This window comes from Kogia breviceps, chromosome 2 (genome assembly GCF_026419965.1).
Source record: "Kogia breviceps isolate mKogBre1 chromosome 2, mKogBre1 haplotype 1, whole genome shotgun sequence".
Taxonomy (NCBI): domain Eukaryota; kingdom Metazoa; phylum Chordata; class Mammalia; order Artiodactyla; family Physeteridae; genus Kogia; species Kogia breviceps.
Genome location: NC_081311.1, coordinates 25530548 through 25552996, shown reverse-complemented (window position 1 = coordinate 25552996; position 22449 = coordinate 25530548). Strand labels below are relative to the sequence as shown.

Sequence of the window (22449 nt, the reverse complement as noted above, 5' to 3'; positions counted from 1 at the left end):
CCCCCACCCCACCCCTCCCAGTACCAGGATACCCTTCCCCACCCTGCCGCCTCCTTTCCATCCCAGCTTTGAGAGCTGAAAGTCCTGTGCCAGGACTGAACACAGAGGAACCCTCCCAACCTGGATGTGGCCTGCACACGCCCTTGCTCTGGGCCTCCCGCCGGCTTGCCCACGCAGCACAACAGCTGGGCCTGCGGAAGTCCTCGTTCCCTGGAGCTGACGCCCCTTTCAGGTCGGTTGGACACAGCTTCCTGTGGCCCCCTGCCTCCCACCTGCCCACCCAGGTTAAAGGGGGCCACGGCGGGGCGTTGGGCAAGGGCTTCTGTGCTGTTCCAGCCCCCAGCCTCCTGTGGATCCACAATCCCTAGGTCCAGCTGGCTCTCTCACCCATCAGCATAAAGAGGCTATTTGTACCGCTGCCAGTGGCAGAGGGGCTGGAAGGACAATACGGCCCATGTCGCTGGCCAGACGGGTGGTGGTAGGGCCTGCCGGGCGCGGAGAGCCATCCCACTGACGAGGGTCGGACCAAGACTCAGCAAAGCAGGAAGCGGGTGGGTGGGCTGCCCACTGCAATTCCCAAGCCACCTGTCCCTTGGGGAGTGCCAGGCACAGGGACGCTTCAGAGGTCCTGAGAGCCAGTGGGGTACCTGGTGGTGGAGGGGGCAGCTTCACTCCCCCCGTCGGCACCAACCCTGGTGAGCCATCCCAGAGCAGAGAGGGGTTCAGGAAAGGTCAGCCCAGCTCCTGCCTTCAGCCTGACCCGATTCCATTCCCCTAGTCTTTTCTGAGTGGCCACTGTGCACCCAGGAGGGGTGAGGAGGAAAGGGGGAGAAGAAGAGAAAGTTCCCGTTTACTGAGCATCTGTGATGGCCAGGCACCTTCGAGGCATTTACAGGCGTCAGTGTCCTTGAACCTCACAACTATCCTGCCAAGAGGGTACTGTTGGCCTCTTTTAGAGAGATTTCAGCGGTGAAGTAACTCATTCAAGGCCACAAGCAGAGCCGGGTGTTCTGACTGTTGCCTCTGGAGTGAGTTTAATTCAACTCAAAATTTCCACCTAGTAGTGGTAGCCTTGAGCCCTGAGTTTGTCAGCCTACCCGGTCCCTGGTACATAGTAGCTGCTCCATAAACACCTGCTGGGTGAAGGCCGAAGCAGAGATGCTCTCCAGGGCTCTTCCCAGGACCTTCTATTTGCTGCCCAGAGAAGCAGAAGGGAGGGAAGAAGACAGTAACCTGCCTCAGCGCCTACTAAATGCTCCACACACAGCCTCTACTTCATTCTCCTCGGCGCCAGGCAGGTAGGTGTGACTTATGGAGAAGGTCATGCTGCTGTCAGCAGAAGCCTGGATCCTGAGATCCAGAGTCAGGCTCCCGAGCAGGCCTGACCTGGAGTTTGGCCAGGATCGAGGCTGTGGGAGCTCCTGGAGGAGGCTCCCCAAATTCTCGGGGCTATCCCGGCTGCACGGCCGCGCCCGCGCCCCGTCTTCCTGTTGGGTCCCGCGGCAGGGCTGGCAACGTCCCCTCTGTCCTCCTGGACTCTGCTTTCCCCCAGGGAGGGCAGCCCCAGCCTCCATTCCCTTCAGAAGCATCGATGGGGAGGGAGGCTGGGAGACCTTGTAAAGAGCACCTGTTCTGGGGGGTCTGACCTCATGCCACCCCAGCCCCAGAACAGCTGCCTGTCCTCTGCCCGGGGCCTCTGCCTCTGGGAGCCTCGCTCAGCACCCTCCGCATCAGCTGCTGGGCCACCGTCACGAGGCCCAGGCCCAGATCCAAACCTGGCTCTCCGCCTGGATCAGGTAGGACAGCCTCCCTCTCTCGCTGGCCTGCCCGGGCATGGACACACGGCGGCGGCAGGGGTGTGGACCCGGGGCCAGATGGAAGCTGGCCATTGGGACAGGCTGGGGCAGGGATGGATGGTCCCTCTGAACATTGGGCCATTGTTTTAGGCCACAACAGAGGGTGGTTCTGTGGCCCCGGGGCTTGAGGAGCAAAAACCTGTTTAGCAAGGCCCTGTTCCTCCCGTGCAATTTCGAGAATTTAACCAGGATCTGGCTGGCTTCAGCGGGAAGAAATGGGCCAAGGGGACAGGACCAGGCCTAGAGCCGAGAGGGGCGGCAGGGAGTGGGAGACCCTCGGTCGCTATGAGAGCCCACTCTGCGCTGCAGGTGTGTGTGTGGGGGCCCTGCTGGCCGCGAGCTCCCAGGCTGGTGAGCCAGCGGCAGGTCCACGAGCGGGAGGTGATGGAGGGGGCATCCCCGCCAGCCCTGGCCTCTGTTTTTCCCCTCTGCGACATGGGGGCCAAATGCGTGTGTGCCCACCTGCCCACGGGCTCGGGCCGAGCGCGGAGGGCCACCAATGTCAGGCGGCGAAAGGAGGCTGCAGCGCCCACAAGTGGCAGAGCCGTTGCGGCGTGGGGGGGTCTCTTGCCGCGGTTCCCCCCGCCCAGGACTGCCTCGATGACGACCGCGAGCCTGGCCTTGGGCAGCGCTGACCGCGTGCTGGGTCTGTTCCGTGCCGTCCATGCACCATCCTCCCAACAGCGCTTGGCGGCAGGCGCCTTCGTTATTCACACCCTAAGGTACAGAACCCGAGGCACAGAGAGGGGCCAGGGAGCCCAGACCACCTAACTCCAGAGGGCTCAAGGGTGCTGCTCACTCTGAAACCCTGACAGCGGGCAGTGCAATTTTAAATCTTGTTAAACGGCCCCAACCTGGGTTCAGTCGACGCTTATCAGGTGCCAGGCCCTGGGGGGCCAGAGATGTGGGCCCCCGTGGTGGGGAGAGACCATAAACAGTGTGGCTGGTGCCACGGCCAGGGCTACGGGCTTTGGAGAGGCTTGCTGGAAAGCCTGAGGGCTGAGTAGGACTCGGGCCGGGGTGGGTGGTCAGAGGGGACAGGGGCGCTCCCGGTGGAGGAAATGGCTGGGCCTGGGCGTGGAGGCTGTTGACAGCCGGCCGCAGCCCTGTGCAGGCGCCTAAGGACGAGGGTGGTGTCCGTGGGCCAGCAGGCTGGAGAGGTGAGAAGGCCGGTCTCAGGCCCTCGGGCCTCCTGGGGCTGCACCTGCCCTAACCCTTCTCTGAGGAAGTGAGCATCGTGCGGGGAGGGCGGGGGGGGGGGGCGGTGCTGAGGACAGGGCTCCCGGAGGGCCCTTTGAGAACCTTTAGGTTCACTGTTTCAATGATGCAGATTTAAACTGGGACTAAAAGAGGCACTTGCTGGTCACGTGGTTGAAGGGCGCCCTGAGCTCCTATTTCCATCACTCTCATCACAGGGGAGTCAGAGCTGAGGGACCGGCTGCTCGGGGGGCTCCTTGTGGAAGCCAGGCCATGGGACACCTGCCTCCCTGGTCCAGTGGTCCAGGATGTGGGTCTGAAGTGCTCAAACACGTGTAAGCCAGGGAGGGAAAGCTGGGCCAGCAGGTGTGGCCCCAGGACCGGGTGGGTCAGGTGCATAGCCCAGGGGGTCCACCTTGGGTGCTGCAGGGGTGCTGGGTGTGGCCTGCTCGAGGCCAGGCTCATCCCTTGTCAGAGCTGACACTCCGGACCACCCAGGACTTGTCCTGCGCTGAATCCCGTTGAGTTCCAGGGACGTGTCCTCACCCCCCTCCTTCCGCATCTGGTGATCAGGGCTCTCTCCACCTCAAGCCAGCCTCACAGCTGCCCCAGAATCCACACAGGAGAGGCTAGGATGCGTCATCCCCAGCTTCTCTTGCCCGCCCCCTGCCAGCTGGGTGACCTCCGGGGAGCCACTGCATCTCTCCGGACGGTCACACCACAGCCTACCGCCTGTGGGGGGGCTAACGGAAAGCCTGAGTCCATCCGGCAAACCTCCTGAGTGCCCGCTCTAGGCACTGAGATTACGGTGTGAGCAGAACACGTACACGTTTCTGCCCTCCCAGACCGACAGTAACACGGGGAGGGAACAGGTCGCATGGGAGGTGGCGGCATGTGGGATCTTCCCGGACCGGGGCACGAACCCGAGACCCCTGCATCGGCAGGCGGACTCTCAACCGCTGCGCCACCAGGGAAGCCCCTGACCTATATTTTAAAAAGATGATTCCTTCCCCTGTGTTGAAAAGAGACCATAGCGAGCGAGAGCAGAGGCAGGGAGACCAGTCAGGCCAGAATCCAGGGGTGAGACAAGGCTCGGCCCCCCTGGGGTGATAGCGGGGAGGTGGCGAGCTGTGGGCAGGGTCTGGGGATATGCCAAAGGTGGCACACACAGGATGTGCTGACGAGCTGCATGGAGGGGTGTGAAGGAAAGAGGTGAATCTAGAATAATGCCAGGGTTCGGGGCCTGAGCCAGGAGTCCCAGGAGAGGCTCAGCGCTGCTCCCACACAGCAGCAGTGCCCGTTGGCCAGTAGTTCAAGGAGGGGAGGGCAGGGCCCTCGAGCAACCTTCCTGGGGCGGCCGCCTGAGGAGGTGAAACAACCAAGGCTGCAGTGCCAGGCTCACCAAACGTCTCTGTAAACAACATCCCTTCGGTGCAGGGACGGTGGTCTAGCGCAGCCACTAGCAGCCCAGAGGTGGGTCCCGCTGTCCACCCACGGAAGCCAGTGAGTGGCCTGGGATCAAAGCTGAGGGGCCGGGCCTGTTGCAGGCCTTGTCTTCCCTGCAAGACGGAAAGGGCCACGGTCCCCCCACCCCAGCCCCCGTGAGCGCTCAGAGGTCCCGCAGCAGCACACTTGAAAGGGGTCAGGGTTATCTGCAAAATTCCAGTTAAATCCACAGGCTTTGATAATTTGATAAGCCACTCCACAGTCGCCCTGGAGTCAAAATAACACTGTTCCTCAATCCTGTGTTTATGGTTCAGGATGGAGGGGGGAGGTGTACGGTGGCCTGGGACAGAGCCCTGAGAGGGAGGGGCTGCGGGCACTTGGCTGACAGAGGGTCTGCCCATCAGCCCAGGTCACCCATGGGTTTGGGCTCTATGGTGAGCACACGCTGCACGGAGCACAGGTCTCTCTTGGCAGGTTCTGGAGGCTGAGAGGGGCCAGGGAGGAGAAGCCCTTTGGAACTGTGTGGCCACAGCTGAACCCACCTCCCGAGCCTCAGGCCCATCTCACGCTGGAGGGGTTCCTATTCTCAGGCCATCTCTTGCCAGATGAGATGTGAACTGGCCCAGGTGTGTGGTACCACCTCAAGAAAGTGGCAGATAACCCCCGCGGCCATGGTGACTCAGAGGCTAAATGCTTTAGGACTCCTCCCTGCAAAAGCCAGGCTGTGATCTGCAGGGTTGGAGCATGCAACAGGGCCGCATTCCATTCCGTTCCACAACCTCCCACGAACGAAACTGCTGTGCGCTTCCAATGGGCCAATAGCACCCGCGGGTTATCTCAGTGCACATGTCATCTCCGTAAGCCCTCTGGACCGCTCCAGGAGGCCTGCATTCTCTCTTTTCAGGCATGGGGACACAGAAGGGCAGAGAGGCTGGGCAAATGGTCAGAGATCACAGAGCCTTGAGCGGTGGGCCTGGACCCCAGAGCCTGCCCCGCAAAGCCATGCCTGCTGCCTCACCAACACACGACTGTCTTCCCCGAGCCTGGTTTCCACCTTCCTCGAGGGCCTTCCAGGGACGGGCAAGAGGCTAACCGACTGCAACTGGTGCCCAGGTCAACAGGGGAAATAGAACCAACTTATTTAGCTGCCTGGCAGAGAGTGGGTTTAGAGGCACGAACCAAAGGCAGGGTCAGGTGATTCTGTGGTGATGCACCTGCTATTACACTGCTGCCGGTCTCAAGAGCCTTCCTCTGCCTTGGGAGAGTGAGGAAGGCTGAGGCGGGAACACAGAGGAGGGGGGACACAGAGGATGCACTGAGAGGTGTCAGGACCACAGTCCTGGTCCCCTGATTCCTCCCCAAACCAGGGAGGGTGGGCAGGAGATGTGGAAAGAGTACTGGCCTCTGGAACCAGAAAACTCTGGGTTCAAGTCCTGGCTCCAGCTGTGAACCTGCCTCCTCATCTGTAACACAGGGACAAGAACATGTAACTCCCTGTGCAAACCTCTCTCACGAGCCTGACGCATAGTAGGCACAGTGAGAGCGACGTTTTCCCCCCCGCTGGTGAGAACACACATTTGTATCTCATTTCGTTGTTTACAAAGCTCTTGCCCAGCCCACGTGTCATCTAAGTTTCCAAGACAATCCTTGGAGGTAGCAAGATCACGCATTAATCACTCTTCCCTTTTTTACAGATGAGAAAGAGAAGGGGAAGGTACCTGAATGTAGCCAGTTGTGTGCCCAGTAAGCCGCAGAGTTGGGGTGTGAGCTCAACACCACCCCCTCCCGCTCCCTGTGGCTTTCAATTGCTCCACACTGTGAACCACACTGTGATGAGTTTCTGACGGTTCACAGCATTTGCTTGTTTCTTAATCCTTTGGTAGCCAGTAAAGGAGATGGCTTTTGTTGGGCCAGGTGACCCTCTGAGCTGAGTAACGCTTTCCTCCCCCAGAGGACCTAGGCCACTTTAGGCTCTTAGTCTTACAGCATGGGTGAAAAGAGAAGGGCTCCTTTAGGCAGGACTGCCATGTATGGGTGTGCAGATCGTGCACTCTACTACCTCTATGGGCACCGTTCACAGAGAATGCACCGTTCACAACGGCGCCCCTGGAGCTGTGCAACACACCCTTGTCTGTAGGCTTTCTCCTCCCCATCACCAAATGGCCTCCTGCCTCTCCCCTCCTGTCCCAGACAATTCCTCTGTACTATTCTTTCCATTCCTTCTATAGTACCCATCCCATCTGCCTCTCTCTTGTCCACTCTGGCGCTTTAAGATTTCAGGGGAACAGATGTATGGAGTGACGTAATCAATTTGCATCCCCTTCAGTCCTCTCCCCCAACCCTCTCCCCTGCTCGACCCTCTTCTGGCTGCCTTTTTCTGCTCATCAGCCCCTGGATTTTTCTCTCCATTGAGAAGCTACTCTGGGGAGTGTGGGTGAGGGTAGTGTTCTGAGCAAGAGGAGGTAGCCATGAGGATGGAGTTTGGGCATGCGTGTGAGAGACCAGCAAGACCGGGTAGGTCGTCTCGACCGCCAGGCCCAGAGTATCCTGCTTCCAGAGAGGAGAAAAGACATGCTTGTCTCCCCATTTCTCCCCAACAATGGAAAATCAGCCAGCCCTGGGTTCAAGTCTCATGGGTTCAAGATTTGGGTTCATTCAAGTCACATGCCTGTCACATAGCCAACCAGCTGCATGACTTCGGGAAAACTGACCTAACTTCATGCCCCTCAGTTTCCTCCTCTGTAGACCGGGCTACATTAGTCTATTGGATTGGATTGGCCAAAAAGTTCATTCGGGTTTTTCTGTAAGATGTTATGGAAAAACCCGAACAAACTCTTTTGGCCAACCCAGTAAAATGCTACAGGTAAAAGCCATTTGGTAAACGCTCTGTGTACACTCATAGTTGTTTTGGATGATGATTATAAGATCTGTTGCAGCAGCCCAGGACCACTGGGTTATTCAGCAGGTGAGGTTCACCTGGGCAGCACGTGCCCTCCCGGTTCTGCGTTTCAGCTGGGAGCTTGGTAGCGTCAATGATTAAGAGCAAGGACCGCTAACCCTGGACATCTGAACTGCATGACCATTATATTTTCTGTTATCTCATCTGCTCCTGACGATAACCTGTGAACTATAAAGAGTTTGCAGGAAAACCTGCTCCCCAGATGCAAAGATACCCTCCCTTGCCAGCTCTGGGGTCAAGAGAAATGAGGAACAAGCCTTCGCAACAGGAGTCTGGGGAAGATGGTCCGCCTTCCTTTGGTCCATCTTTGCTTAGCCTCGTTGGCCTTGGCAGCTCTCCCCCCAAGCACACGGGAGAGGCTTGAGCTACCACTTACTCTTTCGGTGGGTTGACATCCTCCGGTCGGGCCTCAAAGAACCGAAAGACTTCATCACACTGTGAAATATGGGGTGGCAGCCGGACAAGTGCCTGTGGAAAGACAGGAAGAAAGGGCATTAGGCCTGATGAAACTGGGAACAGGAAAACCAAAAGCAGGGCCAGTTTGGGCCAACAGTGATGGGGGAGGCGCAAGGACTGTGCCGAGGAAGACACAGTCAATCAGCTACCCACCCACCCAACCAGACAACGAATCAAGGAATTAACTAATCAGCTAACTAATGAAACAACTCTCCATCTGTCCATCCACCCATCCCTCCCATCAACTAACCAACCACCCAATTAATGAACTAACCAACCAGTCAACTAATAAAATAACTTATTGGTCAACCAATCAACTTTTCAACCATCCAGCCAACAATTCAACCAACCAACTATCTAACTACCCAGTTAACCAACTCAACAACCAGCCAAACAAGTGAAAAAAAAGGGGGAGGCCATTAAACCCTAGGTCTCAGGGCCCTCAAGAACGAATTATTCTGCATGAACCCTGAAAGAATTCTCTCTTGCCCACAGGATAAGTCCAAGATCCTTAGCCTGACAATCCAAGGTCTTTTCCTCCTGGCCTCGTCTCCCACTAGCCACACTCCAGTTGCACCAGATATCCACAGCCCCTAAATACTCACTGCACGATTATTTAATGACAAGCTGATAATTCTATCAAGGACAACAGGGTGCTATGGCAGAGTCTGATAGGACCTGGGAAGACTGGGAAAGGAGGTGGTTTTAGGAAAGTCTCTTTGAAGCTGAGTCCTGAGGGTGGGTAAGAATTAACCGGTCAAGGTGAGGGCGGGGGCAGACCAAGCATGGTGGTTCTAGGAGCTGAATGAGGTTGGTGTGGCCTGGTCTAGCAGGGCCTTGCTTAGGCCAAGCTGAGCTGAGCCTGGAGGAGAGAATAAGCTGAAGGGTGCAGAAAGGTTTCTTAGAAGATTGGGCAGGAGCTCGGCCACGGGGTGTGCAGGATTCAGACAGGCGGGAGGAGGTGAGCGTCCTGAGGGGGATAACAGTGAAGTCAGGAGTGAGGGCCAGCTGTGAGTTTGCATCCAGGACAGGTGAGATTGCGCTGCTGGAAAGGGAGGGGTGAGGGTCAGAGGTGATCAGTTTCCCGCTGTGCACCAGCACGGACTCCACACCTTGCAGCCTGGACACCTGGACCACTGTCTTGCCTCAGTGCAGCGTGGAGCGGTGGGTGGGGAGAGGGTTGATCCTTTTAGTACACATAGACAGGAGAGGTCACCGTTAAAGCAGGGCTGGGGAACGGGGCCAAGGGAACACTGGGCTAGAGCCAGGAGAAGGAAGAGGCAAACCCTGGACTACGGAAGTGTGAGGAGGAACCGCTGATAAGGAGGCTCCGGGGCGGTGGCCAGACGAGAGCCTGTCTTGAGTCTGTGCCTCTCCAGGCCCCTTGCACCAGGGCTGCTTCAGGTGCAGTGACCTGACCTGGCAGCTCTCCTGTGCCAACCGTGCTAGGCCTCCATGATTGTGGCCACCCGGAGCCTCACGATGGTCCTTGTGAGGGCAGATCTCATTCCCGTGTTACCGAGGAGACAGAGGGGTCAGGGAGGCCACGTGGCCTGCACACAGGTGGGAAAGACCCTGCTAGAAGGTAAGCTCCATGCGGGCAGAGACTTCAGTCTGTTCTGTTGACTGCTATGTCCCCAGATCCTAGAAGACTGCCTGGCACTCAGTGAGTATGTGTTAAAAATGAATGAATGAATAAGAGTTTGGTGTGCAGAACCACTGTCCAGTAGTGGTGGGACATGATAATGGGGCCAGAAAAGCACATGTGATCTTGGGTTGCATTGACAACCCAAGTACAGTGCTGAGGAAGTGGGGAGTGATCACTTACTTCTTCTCTGAGCTGCTCAGGTAACAATTCAAGTGTGGCATTGAGCACGATGGCCCTTCCCGAAGCCAAACCCACACCTGGGCAAGATGGGACAAGACCTGACCTTAGCAGGTGAGACACACTGTGTAACTCCCTGCCGTTCCTTCCAGAGCCTGTGGCTTTCCAAGAGTCTCCAACAGATCCCATCCCCATGACCAGGAGAGAGATTAAAAAAAGAAAGGATATTAACATTCAATGAGCGAATACCACGTGTCAGGTACTATCTTCGGCTCCCAGACTCTCCAACCATCTACCAAGCATGGAGCTTTCAGTGTGTGCCCTGGTGGTACACGGATGAGCCAGACACAGCCCCTACCCTCACAAGTGCACATCTGATGATGTGCCGCCCAATTTGGTCCTGGAGGTACGCATCATCGCTCCCATTTATTGTAGGGACGCTGAGGCTCCTGGCGGGGGGCGTGAAGCCACAACTAAAGTGGTAGAATGAAGCCCTGTACTCAGACGTAGGCTGCGTGGAACTTACCTCCAGAGTGTCCAAGTTTGCATTTAACGCACATGGTATGTGCTGTTTTCTCCCCCAGGAGAGAAGGGCAGAAGGGAAGAAAAAGTGAGGAAGAAGAGAGAGAGAGAGAGACAGAGACAGAGACAGAGACAGAGACAGAGACGCAGAGATGGAGGGAGGGAGAGAGAGACAGAGAGAGACAGGACACAGATGGAGGGAGAGAGAGGCAGAGACAAAGAGATGGAAAGAAAGAGACAGATGGAGTGAGAGAGACAGAGACAGAGAGATAGAAGCAGAGAGAGAGAGACAAAGAGAGAAACAGATATACAGAGAGATGGAGAGGGACAGGGACACTGAGAGGGATAGAGAGAGACATACAGAGAGAGACAGAGGGAAGTGGAGCTCAGGCATGTGCAGAGAGCAAGGGCTGCTGGCAGCAAGGAGGAGGGGGGCAGGGGGGAGCACGTATGGGCCGGGCTGGGCAGGAGGCAGGAGGGCAGTGTTACCAGGGGCCCAGGCTGTGTGCAGAGTCGCTGCCAGGGTGACTTCCCTGACCGGTAGGAGGAGGGGGTGGGGCGGGGAGCGGGGCAGGCGCCCTCCTACTTAAGCGCAGAGCTGCTGGCCAGCTCCCCACCCACCCCACCCCCCGCAGCAGCGGTGAACACAGGGGCTCTTCATGCTGACAGAGACCGGCATTCCGGGGGCAGAGGACGCGTGGGCTGGAAGGGCCTCAGACAAAGAGGCCTTTTGGGAGAACCGCTGCAGCATCTTTATTTAACAGGGAGCCCCGAGGGGAGCCGCATTGAGGGCTCGTCCTGATTTCAGGCTGACAAGAGGCTCTTGGCTCAGAGCAGCCTCCATCAGAGCTGCCGCCAAACCCAGCTCTGGCCAAAGTCATTTGGCAGGAGAGCTGGGTGCTGAGCAGTCAGTCCCCACGGCCTGGGCTGGCAATGACAGCCAGAGCCGGGGAACCCCCAAACCTAGCTATTCTTGGAGGAGCAGGTAGCGACCAATAATACATGGGTATCTTCAGGGCCACCACCGCCGGCTCAGGCCTAAAACTCTGCCATTGGACATTCAGGATGTATGCCATGGGGTGGTTAAGTCAGGGCTAGGCAGATGGGAGTTTGAGTCCTAGGTCTACCGTTCACAGGCTGTGTGACGCTGAGTGCCTTGCTTGCCCTCTCTGAGCTCAGTACGATAGATCTCATATGGCACCTATCTTTTAGGAGATTCAATGAGATCATGAATATGCGGAGCCTGGCACAGTGCCTGGCACTGAGTAAACAGTAAAATTTAGTTATACTATTGTCTGCATTATCATTATCCTTTGGGTGAAAGCAGTGAGGTATACTAGAAAGAATGGGAGTCAGGAGACTTCAGTTCTACAATAGGTCCAATTCTGCCGTGATATACTTGCTCCGTGAACTTGGGCAGCCACCTCACCTCTCTGGCTGTTGTTTCTTCTAGAATAAAATAGACTAGCTTCAGAGTCTCAAACCGGATCTCATAGAACACGTGTTTGATGAGACAAAATGAGTTCTGTGGGCATAATGTTCATTAGCACAGCAAAGGCTCTGAGAAGTCCTGCAGGCAAGAAACCTACAGAGCTGTGTTCAGGCCAGTACTTATTAATAATAACGACATCCTGGGAATTTTACTCATTTAATCATCACATTAACTCTAAGAGATGAGTATGACTATGATTCCAGTTTAACAGCAGAAGAAACGAAAGAACAGAGAGGTTAAATCATTTCTCCAGCCCACACAGCTAATAAGCGGCGAGATTTTGAATGAGGTGTCTGAGTCCAGAGCCTATGCTCTGTCTGATCTGCAACTCTGTACTTCCTCCAGCATTACCCACAAGTCTCTGACTGTGGAGCTCGTTTCCCAAACAATTCCTATTGACAGCCCATGGAACACAGCTAGGCAAATCCAGGCCAGAGACATTCTGAAGTTTCTTCCAGCTCTAACGGTCAATGGCTCCAGGACTGCAAACAGCACCAGTATCAGTGAATTCAGTGTCCAATCTATCACCAGCCCGGTCTTTGCAAGTACAGCAGTGGCATGGGAGGGGGCTCCAGGCAGACCGTGCTCAGACCCTCTGCTTCGAAATGATCTCCCTCCACGAAGCCCACCATGCTGGGTTATGTCTATCCCAGGGCAAAAAGCAAAGTTCTGCATTTGTCAAAGCAACTGGGGGTGTCCTGCTCTTTCCACAGGATCAAACACTGTCCTATTTTTAGCAGCATCATTTTGGTTTCTAATCAATGGGAATCTTAGAGTAAAAGCCCAGAGACTCTGGGTAGGGTAGGGGTATGTGGTGGGGGGTGAATGGGCTGAGGGGGCTGAAGTCCTACCCATTTGGGCTCCACTCTCACCCCCGGGGCTGCTTCTAACCTGCTCCGGACTATTCCTCCTAGATCAGCATCTAGGAAGCTGGGGGCTCACTGAACTTTTATAAATCAGAGTATTTCAAACACATGAGTTCTCTTTTTGAAGGATCTAAGCAGCAAATTCTTTTGTAATGGAAATAGTGCTTAATTCGCAATTGCAGTTTAAGGCATTTCACAAGGGAGCCTGGTAATTGGGGCCTTGGGGACATGTCACCCTCCTTGGAGGTTTCCTCTGCTTGTGTGCGATCTTTGCATTGTGTCGTCAGATACTGCCTGGCCTCCCGCACGGGACCAGGCTTCCTGCTTGTTAGTGAAGACACAAAGGAAACAGATGGGGCCTTCAATGAGCTCTTGGTCTGGAGAAGATGGACATACAGAAATTACCCTCCTCTGGAGGGTAAGTGTGCAGCATGGAGGCGTGCACGGAGTATTCTGGACAGCAGGGGTGGCCACCTTCCTCCGGGGAGGTGGCAGGCTTCTGGGAGGGGCATCGTGATAGCCAAATGCATCCCCAGGAAAGGGATTAGCACAGGCTAAGGGGTGGAAGTCTAAGGGAGTCTGGCTAGCTGTGGGTGGCTGCACTTCTGCAGACTGGGCTGCAGGGTGGGAGCTGAGGCTGAAGCAGCCCATGGAACAACCCCATAGACGGCCCGGCTCAGCCGGTCAGAGGTTCTTGTGGAGCTGATGAGGCTCCTCTGAAGACCGTTAAGTAGAAAATGGACACAATCAGCTTTATCCCAGGCTGGAAATGCTTTCTTCCTGGGTCTGTCTGGACCAGAGGAGATGGAGAGATTCTGCCACCTGGGTTTCCTCCGAGCACCAGACCACTCAGGAGGCATGAAGGCATCAGTCTTGGCTCTCTGCCTCAGTCTCCCCCATTAGCAACACGTCTGGCCCAGGCCTGCCTTAGAATAAGGGGCACAAGAACAAAGTTACTCTCCCCGTATCTAGGACTGAGCATGCCAGGGAGCCCTGGTGCTTCTTAAAGGAGTCTGTTTTTGTTGCAACATGAACCTTTTTCTTTATTAAGGTGAGAGACAATGATGGGCTATGGTGGAAAGCTGCCCCGGTGGGACGGAGAACGGCTGGGGCTAAGAACCTCCACGAAGCAATAGCCAAAGTTTCCGAATATGGTAAGTGGGGCTAAAAATTAATGAGTCTGGGAGATGCAGAGGGTGGGGAGGGGAGATCCTGACCCCTTCAGGGCTGACATCCTTGTTAGGCTTGGAGTCCCTCCCCCAGCCTAACTCCAGCCAACCCCTCATTCCACCTATGAAGAGAGCCTTTGATTCTGCACGCAAGTCTCTCGCGGACAGCAGAATAATAGAAGTGAGCTCCGCTTTTTGGGTAACAAAAGAATTCTAGCTGCACCCACCAGGAAATGGAGACTTGTATAAACGTTGTTACATGGTGGAGGGTACGCTGATTATTCTCACTCTTTCTCACTGCCCCCTACCCCCGTATATTAACTTTATCCCATAGACAAACACTGCAAACATGTATTTCACATGCAGGAATGGGGTAGATGGAGTCATTTATGGGGTAGATTGTTTGTCCGAGCCCCTAAAGTATAGCTCACACTTGTTAGTGAGATGAAAGTCTTCAAACTGTTGAGACCACAGAACGATTAAATATTAACCCCATAACCATGTTGTCCATTAAATTAATTTATGGAATTACAGAAAAGCGTTTGGAACCCTTCTTGATAGACACTGGCCCTCAAGAGCCACATAAAACAATCACCTGGCTGGTGCTTGGTAAACTTTCCGTGACGCTCATCCAATCTGCTCCGTATATGTTTAAAATTAACACTGAGATCTGGGCTGTGAAGCTGCCATCAGGTGGCGGGACTGGCTGGCCAGCGGGGGCAGGGAGCCCAAAGTCTGGGAGGGTCCGCTGCACAGTCAGACTTTCTATATCTGAGTCCTGGCAGAGGAGCTGGCTACTCCGTGCACAAAGCCGGTTTCACAATTTGGGGTGCATTTGAATCCCCAGCAAATCCCAGACTCAGAGCCCATACCTGTCCAGCAGGTCCAAGGAGGATTCTGGCCAGCCAAGCAGAGCTGCATGGGCAGGGTCCTGGAAATAAAACTCCAGAGGTTCCAAGCTGTGTGTCTGAGGACAGGTAGAGACAAGGGAGGGCTGGCCATGGAATGGAAGGCACATGGCCCTGACCATGAAGTTGGCTGTGGGAGGCAGTGATGCTGAGTGAAAGGTTGGATCCTGAGTGGCACAGGCTGGACTAGTGGGCGGCAGGGCTGTGAAGTGCAACGCTGGATGGCCGTGACCGTGGACTGCAGCCGAACTTATCCCTAATGACCATTCCAAGGTTATTCCAAGGTCTCAGACAATTAGACCACAGATCCCAGCTTTCTAGTTCAGCAGAATTAAAGGTCACTTCTGTACTGCCCTGCCCCTCTGCCTCCCCTCCCCTCAGAGTAAATCACCGCCTGCAAGCTGCCTGGCTGCTCGGTGAACCCATGACATTGCTCCTTGTTGCCTGGCTCTGAGTAGTTCTCATGTGTGCTAATCAGGTTAGGAGGCCCCTCCTCTTGCAGACCCCACTTAAATGGCTCCCCAGCCACCAGGAGCACCACGGGGGCTCCGGAGCCCTCATCCCCAATCAAGAGTCCTGTTCAAAGCCTGATCCCAGGAGATAAGATGTTATCAGTTTCCTGCTCCAGACGACCCAGAAGACGGCATTTCCACAGAGTCCAACTGCAGATGCCTTGGGCTCCACCAGCTCAGGGAGGCCAAGGCTGACGTGAACCATAAATCCCAGCTGCAAGAGGCTCCCCGCTGCCCTTTGCCCCTCCTCCATTAGCTTTGCCAATTTGTCTAACTGCTTGGGAAAGGAATAAAGAGAAATAAAAGCTCAGGCTGCAGCCATCAATTTAACTAGAAACGGCAGATGCCCTTTAAAGAGAAAAATGAATATTGAATCTGAAGAAGAGAAGCTTTTACCTTCAGGAAATTCATCATCGGGGCATCCTTTTACATTAAGGCAGAGAACGTGACCAAGTATGATCTGCATAGCCACGAAATTCAAACTTGGGTTAATGAAGAGTATTGGGGAGTGCTTGTCCCCCCATAGTCTTGGGAAGACGTTGCAAAATTGAGCAACTTGGTTCTTATTTAAACATTTTATTGACAAGCATCATGCTTCCAAATGAGAAAATATTTGTTCAGAAAGGAACCTTATGGTAATAACTCCATGTAGGGACAGAACATTCCAGAAGTTACAAACACTGTGACATATATTGTCCTGCTCAGCCCCTTGCACGAACCCTGTGAGACGGTTATTTTTGCCCTCGTTTTACAGGTCAGGAAACTGGGGCTCAGAGAGGTAAAGCAACTTGCCAAGGTCATACAGCTAGTTGGTGGGGCGCTGGGATTTGACCCCAGCTCTTCTCCGTCTAATACCAGCCCTCACAACAACACACCCCCCACTTGCTTCTCCTCAAGATTCCTGAGTCAGACTCCACAGTAGTTTTCACTTAACTAGGAAATTCCATCTCCATTAAAGCCAGTGGTGCCCAGTGGTAACATTAAATTGTTTACACCTTGTAATAATAATAACAAAAAGCTAGCGTCCACTGAATGTTTCCTCTGTGCAGACACTTTGTGCTGCTGCCTTATGCCTCTCAGGTCACTGCATCCTCATATGAGCACCCTCTGAGGAGGTACTACTCTCCTTCCTGTTGTACGGATGTGGAAACTGAGGCTCTGGGATGTTCAGTAAGTTGCCCAAGTTCACAAAGCCAGCAGGGTTTCAAACCCAGGCCGTCTGGCCATCTGGAGGCCATGCGCCAAGGGCACTAAAGTGGGAGCCTCTCATCCTCACTGCAGGGGCCCCAGGGGGTCCCAGGCTCCAGACAAAGTGGAAAGACAAACAGGCTCTGCTTCATGACCCTGCAGTTGCTGCCAGTCTGCTCTTTGGCATTGACTGTTCTAATGCATGTACGTGCACGTGCCTGCATATGTGTGTGTGTGTGTGTGTGTGTGTGTGTGTGTGTGTGTGTGTGTGTGTGTGTGTGTGTGTGTAGTGAGCATTTGCATCTATAAAGATGTATACACGAATATTTGTATCTATCAAGACTTCTGTGAATAAACAAATATGCATTTTGGATGCTACGGAACTCAGGACTGATTCCAAAAATGTCCCAAAGGCAATTCAAAGAAGAGTCCTCCTGTATCCAGCAAAATGCCACACACAGAATCCCTTCAGCAGCGGCCCCTTCACAGAGCTCCCAAGCTGGTGGAAGTGATTTAAAGGAGTGTTTTGTAAACACGGACCCATCATGAAAGGAATAGAGTCTTCAGCTGTGACCCTGGCGGTCCTCATGCCCCAGAGGCGGCCTAGTCACGGGGTGACCCCTCCCCGAGGGACACCCACACCCACCCTTCTGGCCAGGAGACGCCAGGCCTCAGGATGCATCTGCTAGACCACAGCAGAGGGTTTTGTACAGACAACCTTCCTTCACAGATAGATAGACTCTCTGGCAGATGGACCACCCGCTCCCCTGCCCCAGACACTCTCTTACCCGGCAGTACTCATCGATGGGCTTCAGCCTCTTCACAGCTACGTCCCGGATGTGGCTTCTCCGGAAGAGGATTTTGCCTGGAAGAGAGATGCCCGTGAGCTGGGTGACTCTGGGTAAAGCTGCCATAGGGACCTGGGACGCTATCCTCTCATTCCCTCTCCCTCGGCTTCTCAGCATCTTAGCTGGCCACCAAACACCACCACCTCTGCCCGTTGCCAAGGAAACAAGAGAGGAGTGGTCACCTCTCCCCGGCGGGCAGGAGGTGCCCCAGGCTGAGGGCCCAGGACTTCTAGGGCAGATGAGGAGCCCCGCAGGCTGTCATCTTGGCCAAATCACCTTGTCTGGGTCTAAAGACAGAATCCATGCCCCTATGTGGGTGTACCTCTCAAATAAATATAAAGGATGGCCCAACCCACCCCTGTGTTTTGTTTCCAGGCCCATCCCTCCTTGAGAAATCGGCATTCATTCCTGCCAGCCTGATAGGAATTCTTATTCTTAGTTAAGTTGGGTGGCTATTTCTAGGGCAGGCTCAGGCCAATACAAGGGAGCATGGCTGCCCCAGCCTGACTGGCCTCCAGCCGTACAGGACCCTGCAGCTGGGCTGGTGTACCCCTCTACAGGTATGGGCAAGGCTTACGGAAAATGCCAGCCCCCAAACCTTCCCAGGAGGCTCTTCTGAACCAGCCAGATTCAATTATAACAAACAGATCAAAGCATAGTCCTTTTACAATTGGTTAAATTTAGAATCTGAACTCCTTGGTCTGACATTCAATGCCTAACACAGCTGATGTTTCTGTGCCCAGTGGCCACCAATGTCTAGGCCAATGCCTCCTTTTTAGAAGCTTGATTGCCAAGCTAGGAGTAATCACTCTCTTTCCAGAACACCTACACATTTTGTCCATTCCTAAGACACTCAACACATTCTGACGTGTATTACAAACATTTGTGAGCTCCTTCCACCAGAAGCCTGTCTGTCTCATCTTAGGGCCCACAGAGCATGGCACGTGGTGAGGTACTCACCTCACAGCTATAACAGGCATCTATTGTCCAAGACCACCCATTCCCCTCTGGAGAGCCTCCCACATCCATTCCCTTGTGGGTTCAAATGGGGCCGACCACACCCCCTGGCAACAGTGGTATGCATGTGACCCAGCATAGCCACCCAGAGTCACAGCGATGGGCTCAGAGGTGGGCAGGGGACCCGATCTAGGCCAGTGAGGGTCAGCCCTGAGGCTTCTTCGGGTGTCCTCTTCCTGCCACAGTTTGTCCTACAGCTGCTAAGCTGGCAGGATGAGAGCCTGGAGCTGCTAGTGACCATCTTTATCATTGCCTAAGAAGGAAACCAACCGAGAGAAAGGATCTGAACCTGGCACAGAGTAGGTGCTCAATAAATGTTTCTTCTCTCTTCTTCTTCTTTCTTTTTTTTTTTTTTTGGCTGCCCCATTCAGCTTGTGGGAACTTAGTTCCCTGACCACAGATTGAACCCACGCCCTCGGCAGTGAAAGCGCAGAGCCCTAACCACTGGACCACCAGGGAATGCAAGAAATGTTTCTTGAATGATTGAAAAGCAGAGCTGAGAGATGGTGAAGGGCAGATTCCTTTGACATCATTTGAGCAGCTGGATGTAGTTGTTCCTGAACCCAGGGTCTACCTGGTACTTTCCACTTATATAAAATAATACACATTTTTTAAATTGAAACTTGTTGGAGATGGATTTTCATCACTTGCATTAATGGAGTCCTAAAAGAGATGACTCCCATTGCAAGTGAACAAATACGTAGACTGCATGTTAATCTACTTAAGCTGCTTCTATCAAGGTCCAAGTGAAGTACTAAGCATTGCCTGGGTTTAGGTTGTTGAAGTGAGGGCAAGTTGCTTATTTGGGAAGTGATCTGGGAAGTACCAGTAGGGGAGTGGGGAAGTAAGGCAGGGCAGGCGAGGAAGTGTCCTCCGGCCAGTTAATGATGGTGGGTGGCGGCGGCTCATTTCTGTTGAGGAACTCGGGGGATCACGTAGAACAGACTGCAGAGGTATCCCAACCAAGGGCGAGGAGGCTGGGGTATTTATCACCAACTCCCTGCTTGTTGTTGAGCTTCTGAGAGCACTGCTTCTTGGGAGCTTCTGGCCGAGTATGCTCCCGTGGCTAGAACAAAGCCCCCAGTTTTCCTGTAAGCAGGCTTTGGCAGGTAGAGGAGAATGGAAGGGGGACCTGGGGGGCCCTGGAAGCGGCTGCTACAGCCATCCCTGACTTCCCCGTCACCACAGATACTGGTCACCGGTCCTGTTCCAGCCAGACCATGGAGCATCTAACTCATCGAGTTGTGTGTGACTTGTTGTGCATTTGTGTCTCTCATCCCCCTGCACTCACTGTGACCCAGAGGACCCTCCTGTAGTTGCTTCTTCCCCTTTGCAACTCTCGCTGCACTCAGCACAAGGCTTTGCATACAGCAGACGCCCAACAGGCACTTGCTGGTCCATGCATCTCCCTCCCTCTCCCAGATGCTCCGTCAAGCTCTCCTTCCTCCCTTTCTCACCCAAGCCTGGGAGAGGGGCTGTGTCCCCGGCAGAGGGATGGCACTGCACAGACTGGACAGTGTCATCAGAGATAAATGGGCTCTCCCACATGTTCCTTTTGAAAGGAGAGAAAACACAATTCATCAAGACATGGGAGGGACTTCCCTGGTGGCGCAGTGGTTAAGAATCCGCCTGCCAATGCAGGGGACACGGGTTCGAGCCCTGGTTCGGGAAGATCCCACATGCCTCTGAGCAACTAAGCCCGTGCGCCACAACTACTGAGCCTACGCTCTAGAGCCTTTGAGCCACAGCTACTGAAACCCCTGCACCTAGAGCCCGCGCTCCGCAACAAGAGAAGCCACCGCAATGAGAAGCCTGTGCACCGCAACGAAGAGTAGCCCCCGCTCGCCGCAACTAGAGAAAGCCCACGCGCAGCAATGAAGACCCAACATGGCCAAAAAAAAAAAAAAAAAAAAAAGACATGGGAGACAGCCGCCTTTCCTTGGGGGAGGATGTCACAGATTTGGTATTCTTGGCCTCTTTGCCTCCTATCCTTTTTTGGTTGCCTGTTGCTCTGTTGCCTGCGGGCCACAGGAGCACGTGCGTGCAGCCAAGGGGACGGTGTGTGAAATAAACACGTGGTGGGAGGACACCCACTCTCTGGACTGACAAAATTGCAGGCGGCCCTGGGGTGGGGTTCTGGGCCTTCTACCTGAGCCAGGTAGCTGTCAGGAGCTGGGGACCACCCAGGCTCAGTGACGCCAGCAGCTAAGCTGTATCTCACAAGAACCTGGAGGACTTGCTCGGAGGTGAAGAACCTGGGAGGGACCGGGATCGGGGGGTGGGGTGGTGGACCCCAGACCTGGCTCTGCCCTGTGCTTCTTTCAAAGGAGGAAAATGTGACTTATCCACTCCCCCCAAATAGCACTCCTGCCCTTTCTCATCCCGTCAGAGGACAAGAAAGAAAGCAGAGAGATGGGGAGACAAACTAGGTCATTCCTCCCAGATCTGCATCTCAAGGCTGGCCAAACCTCTTGACTGGGTTTGATATTCATGAGATATATAGATACAGATACAGGTATAGATATTGACACAGATACAGATACAGGTATAGATATTGACACAGATGCAGGTATTGATACAGATATAGATATACCAGATAGGACTTGATCCCGTTACAGAGACAGAAGTAGCAAAAAACAAATAGTTAAGGAACGACTAAGGCCTCCAGAGGTGCAGAAGCTTTGAAGGGTGGGCTGGGGTGGGGAGATGGGGAGAGAGGTGGGAGGGCTCCTCACCCAGTTGGCACGGGACCTCCGCCCTGCCCTTCAAGCCCACCCTCTGCAGGTGAGGCCGCCATGCCTCCAGGCTGGACACCTCCCACCTCCTCCACAAGGCTCGTGGGTCTGTTGCTCAGGTACAAAGTCAGAGGAGAATTTCTGTACGAGCCATTTGCCAGTTGAGTTTTTGGAATCCCAGCAGGGTTTCTCTCCTCAGCGCTGAAATCCTGGAGGAGCAACATTTTCTTTCCTTGGGCCCTTTTGGCACAGAGGCTGCTGGGAGTGGGGCAGGGGGAGGGGGAGGCAGGGAAGGTCTGGAAGGGATTCTATGGTCTTGACTTCTCTCTTAGGGATCCCAACGGCATTCTGCAAGCCAAACCGGTGACCATATTAAAAGGGAGAGAGAGAAAAGGGAGGAGGAGGAACAAGCCCATGAAGGAAGCCGGGACCACAGGGCATTAAAGGCCTCTTGTAAATGTAATTCAGCCCGTTCACAGCAAGGCCAGGCGAGACTCTTGCCAGAGCCTTCAAAGCCATGTAGATGCAGCCCCAGAAATATGATAAGCATCATAAGGAAGATTACACGCAGGGCATGAGACAGACCTCAGGATTAACTCCTTCCTGAAAGCAGAGAAGAGAGCTGTTGAGCCCGACAGGGTCTGAGCATGTAAGTGGAGGCTCCTCTTCCTGCCGTTCTGGGCTGGGCTGAGAGGGTGGGGCCAGCAGGGTCCTTGGCTGGAGTCCTGGGTTCAAGTCCTGCCTTGGCCACAGACCACGGGGCCTCTGCATTCTCATCTGGAGACTGAAGGGCCGGGCCTCCGTGGCTGCTCCCTCCGGGAGTCCTAAGATGCATTTGGGGGTGGGGTTATTGAGAGGGCAGAGGAGGAGTGAGACAACAGGTAACAGTAGCTAAGTGTTTACTCCTGCCAGGCACAGGCTAAGAGCTTACCACTGGGTTCTCTGGCTTTATCCTCACCACAACTTTAAAGCAAGTGCTTTTTTAAAAAATCTATCTATCTATTTATTTATTTATTTTTGGCTGTGTTGGGTCTTCGTTTCTGTGCTAGGGCTTTCTCTAGTTGTGGCAAGCAGGGGCCACTCTTCATCGCGGTGGGCGGGCCCCTCACTATCGCGGCCTCTCGTTGCGGAGCACAGGCTCCAGACGCACAGGCTCAGTAGTTGTGGCTCACGGGCCTAGTTGCTCCGCGGCATGTGGGATCTTCCCAGACCAGGGCTCGAACCCGTGTCCCCAGCGTTAGCAGGTAGATTCTCAACCACTGCGCCACCAGGGAAGCCCAAAGCAAGCGCTTTTATTGTCCCCACTTTGCCCAGGAGGAGTTGGTGGCTCAGAGAGGTTGAAGGACTTGTCCAAAGTCACACAGCTATTAAATGGCTGAGCTGGGATTTCAACCTGTGGTTTTGGAGCTCAGATAGTGAGAGGGAGAGAGTTCTTTGGGCTCAGATCACGTAA

The 22449-nt window shown here is 54.4% G+C and overlaps 1 protein-coding gene and 1 long non-coding RNA gene across 12 annotated transcripts in view; one reads left to right on the top strand and one right to left on the bottom strand.

Annotated features, from left to right (window-relative positions):
* The window catches only part of SH3PXD2A (SH3 and PX domains 2A), a 245703-nt gene that overhangs the window by 106618 nt on the left and 116636 nt on the right, over window positions 1–22449 (bottom strand). For all 11 annotated transcript variants that reach the window (XR_010838836.1, XR_010838834.1, XR_010838833.1 and 8 more), the window contains 2 exons: window positions 17185–17261; window positions 7835–7926 (listed from right to left, as the gene is read on the bottom strand). Coding sequence is in view for 6 of the 11 variants with exons in the window: in XM_067024745.1 (XP_066880846.1) it covers window positions 7835–7926; window positions 17185–17261 (169 nt within the window). In the remaining 5 variants the exon portion in view is untranslated. The remainder of the gene's footprint in view (window positions 1–7834; window positions 7927–17184; window positions 17262–22449) is intronic.
* Window positions 1729–18818, top strand: LOC136793508 (uncharacterized). Its single transcript, XR_010838838.1, has 3 exons — window positions 1729–1796; window positions 13671–13773; window positions 18633–18818. It is a non-coding gene; the product is annotated as an uncharacterized lncRNA (long non-coding RNA).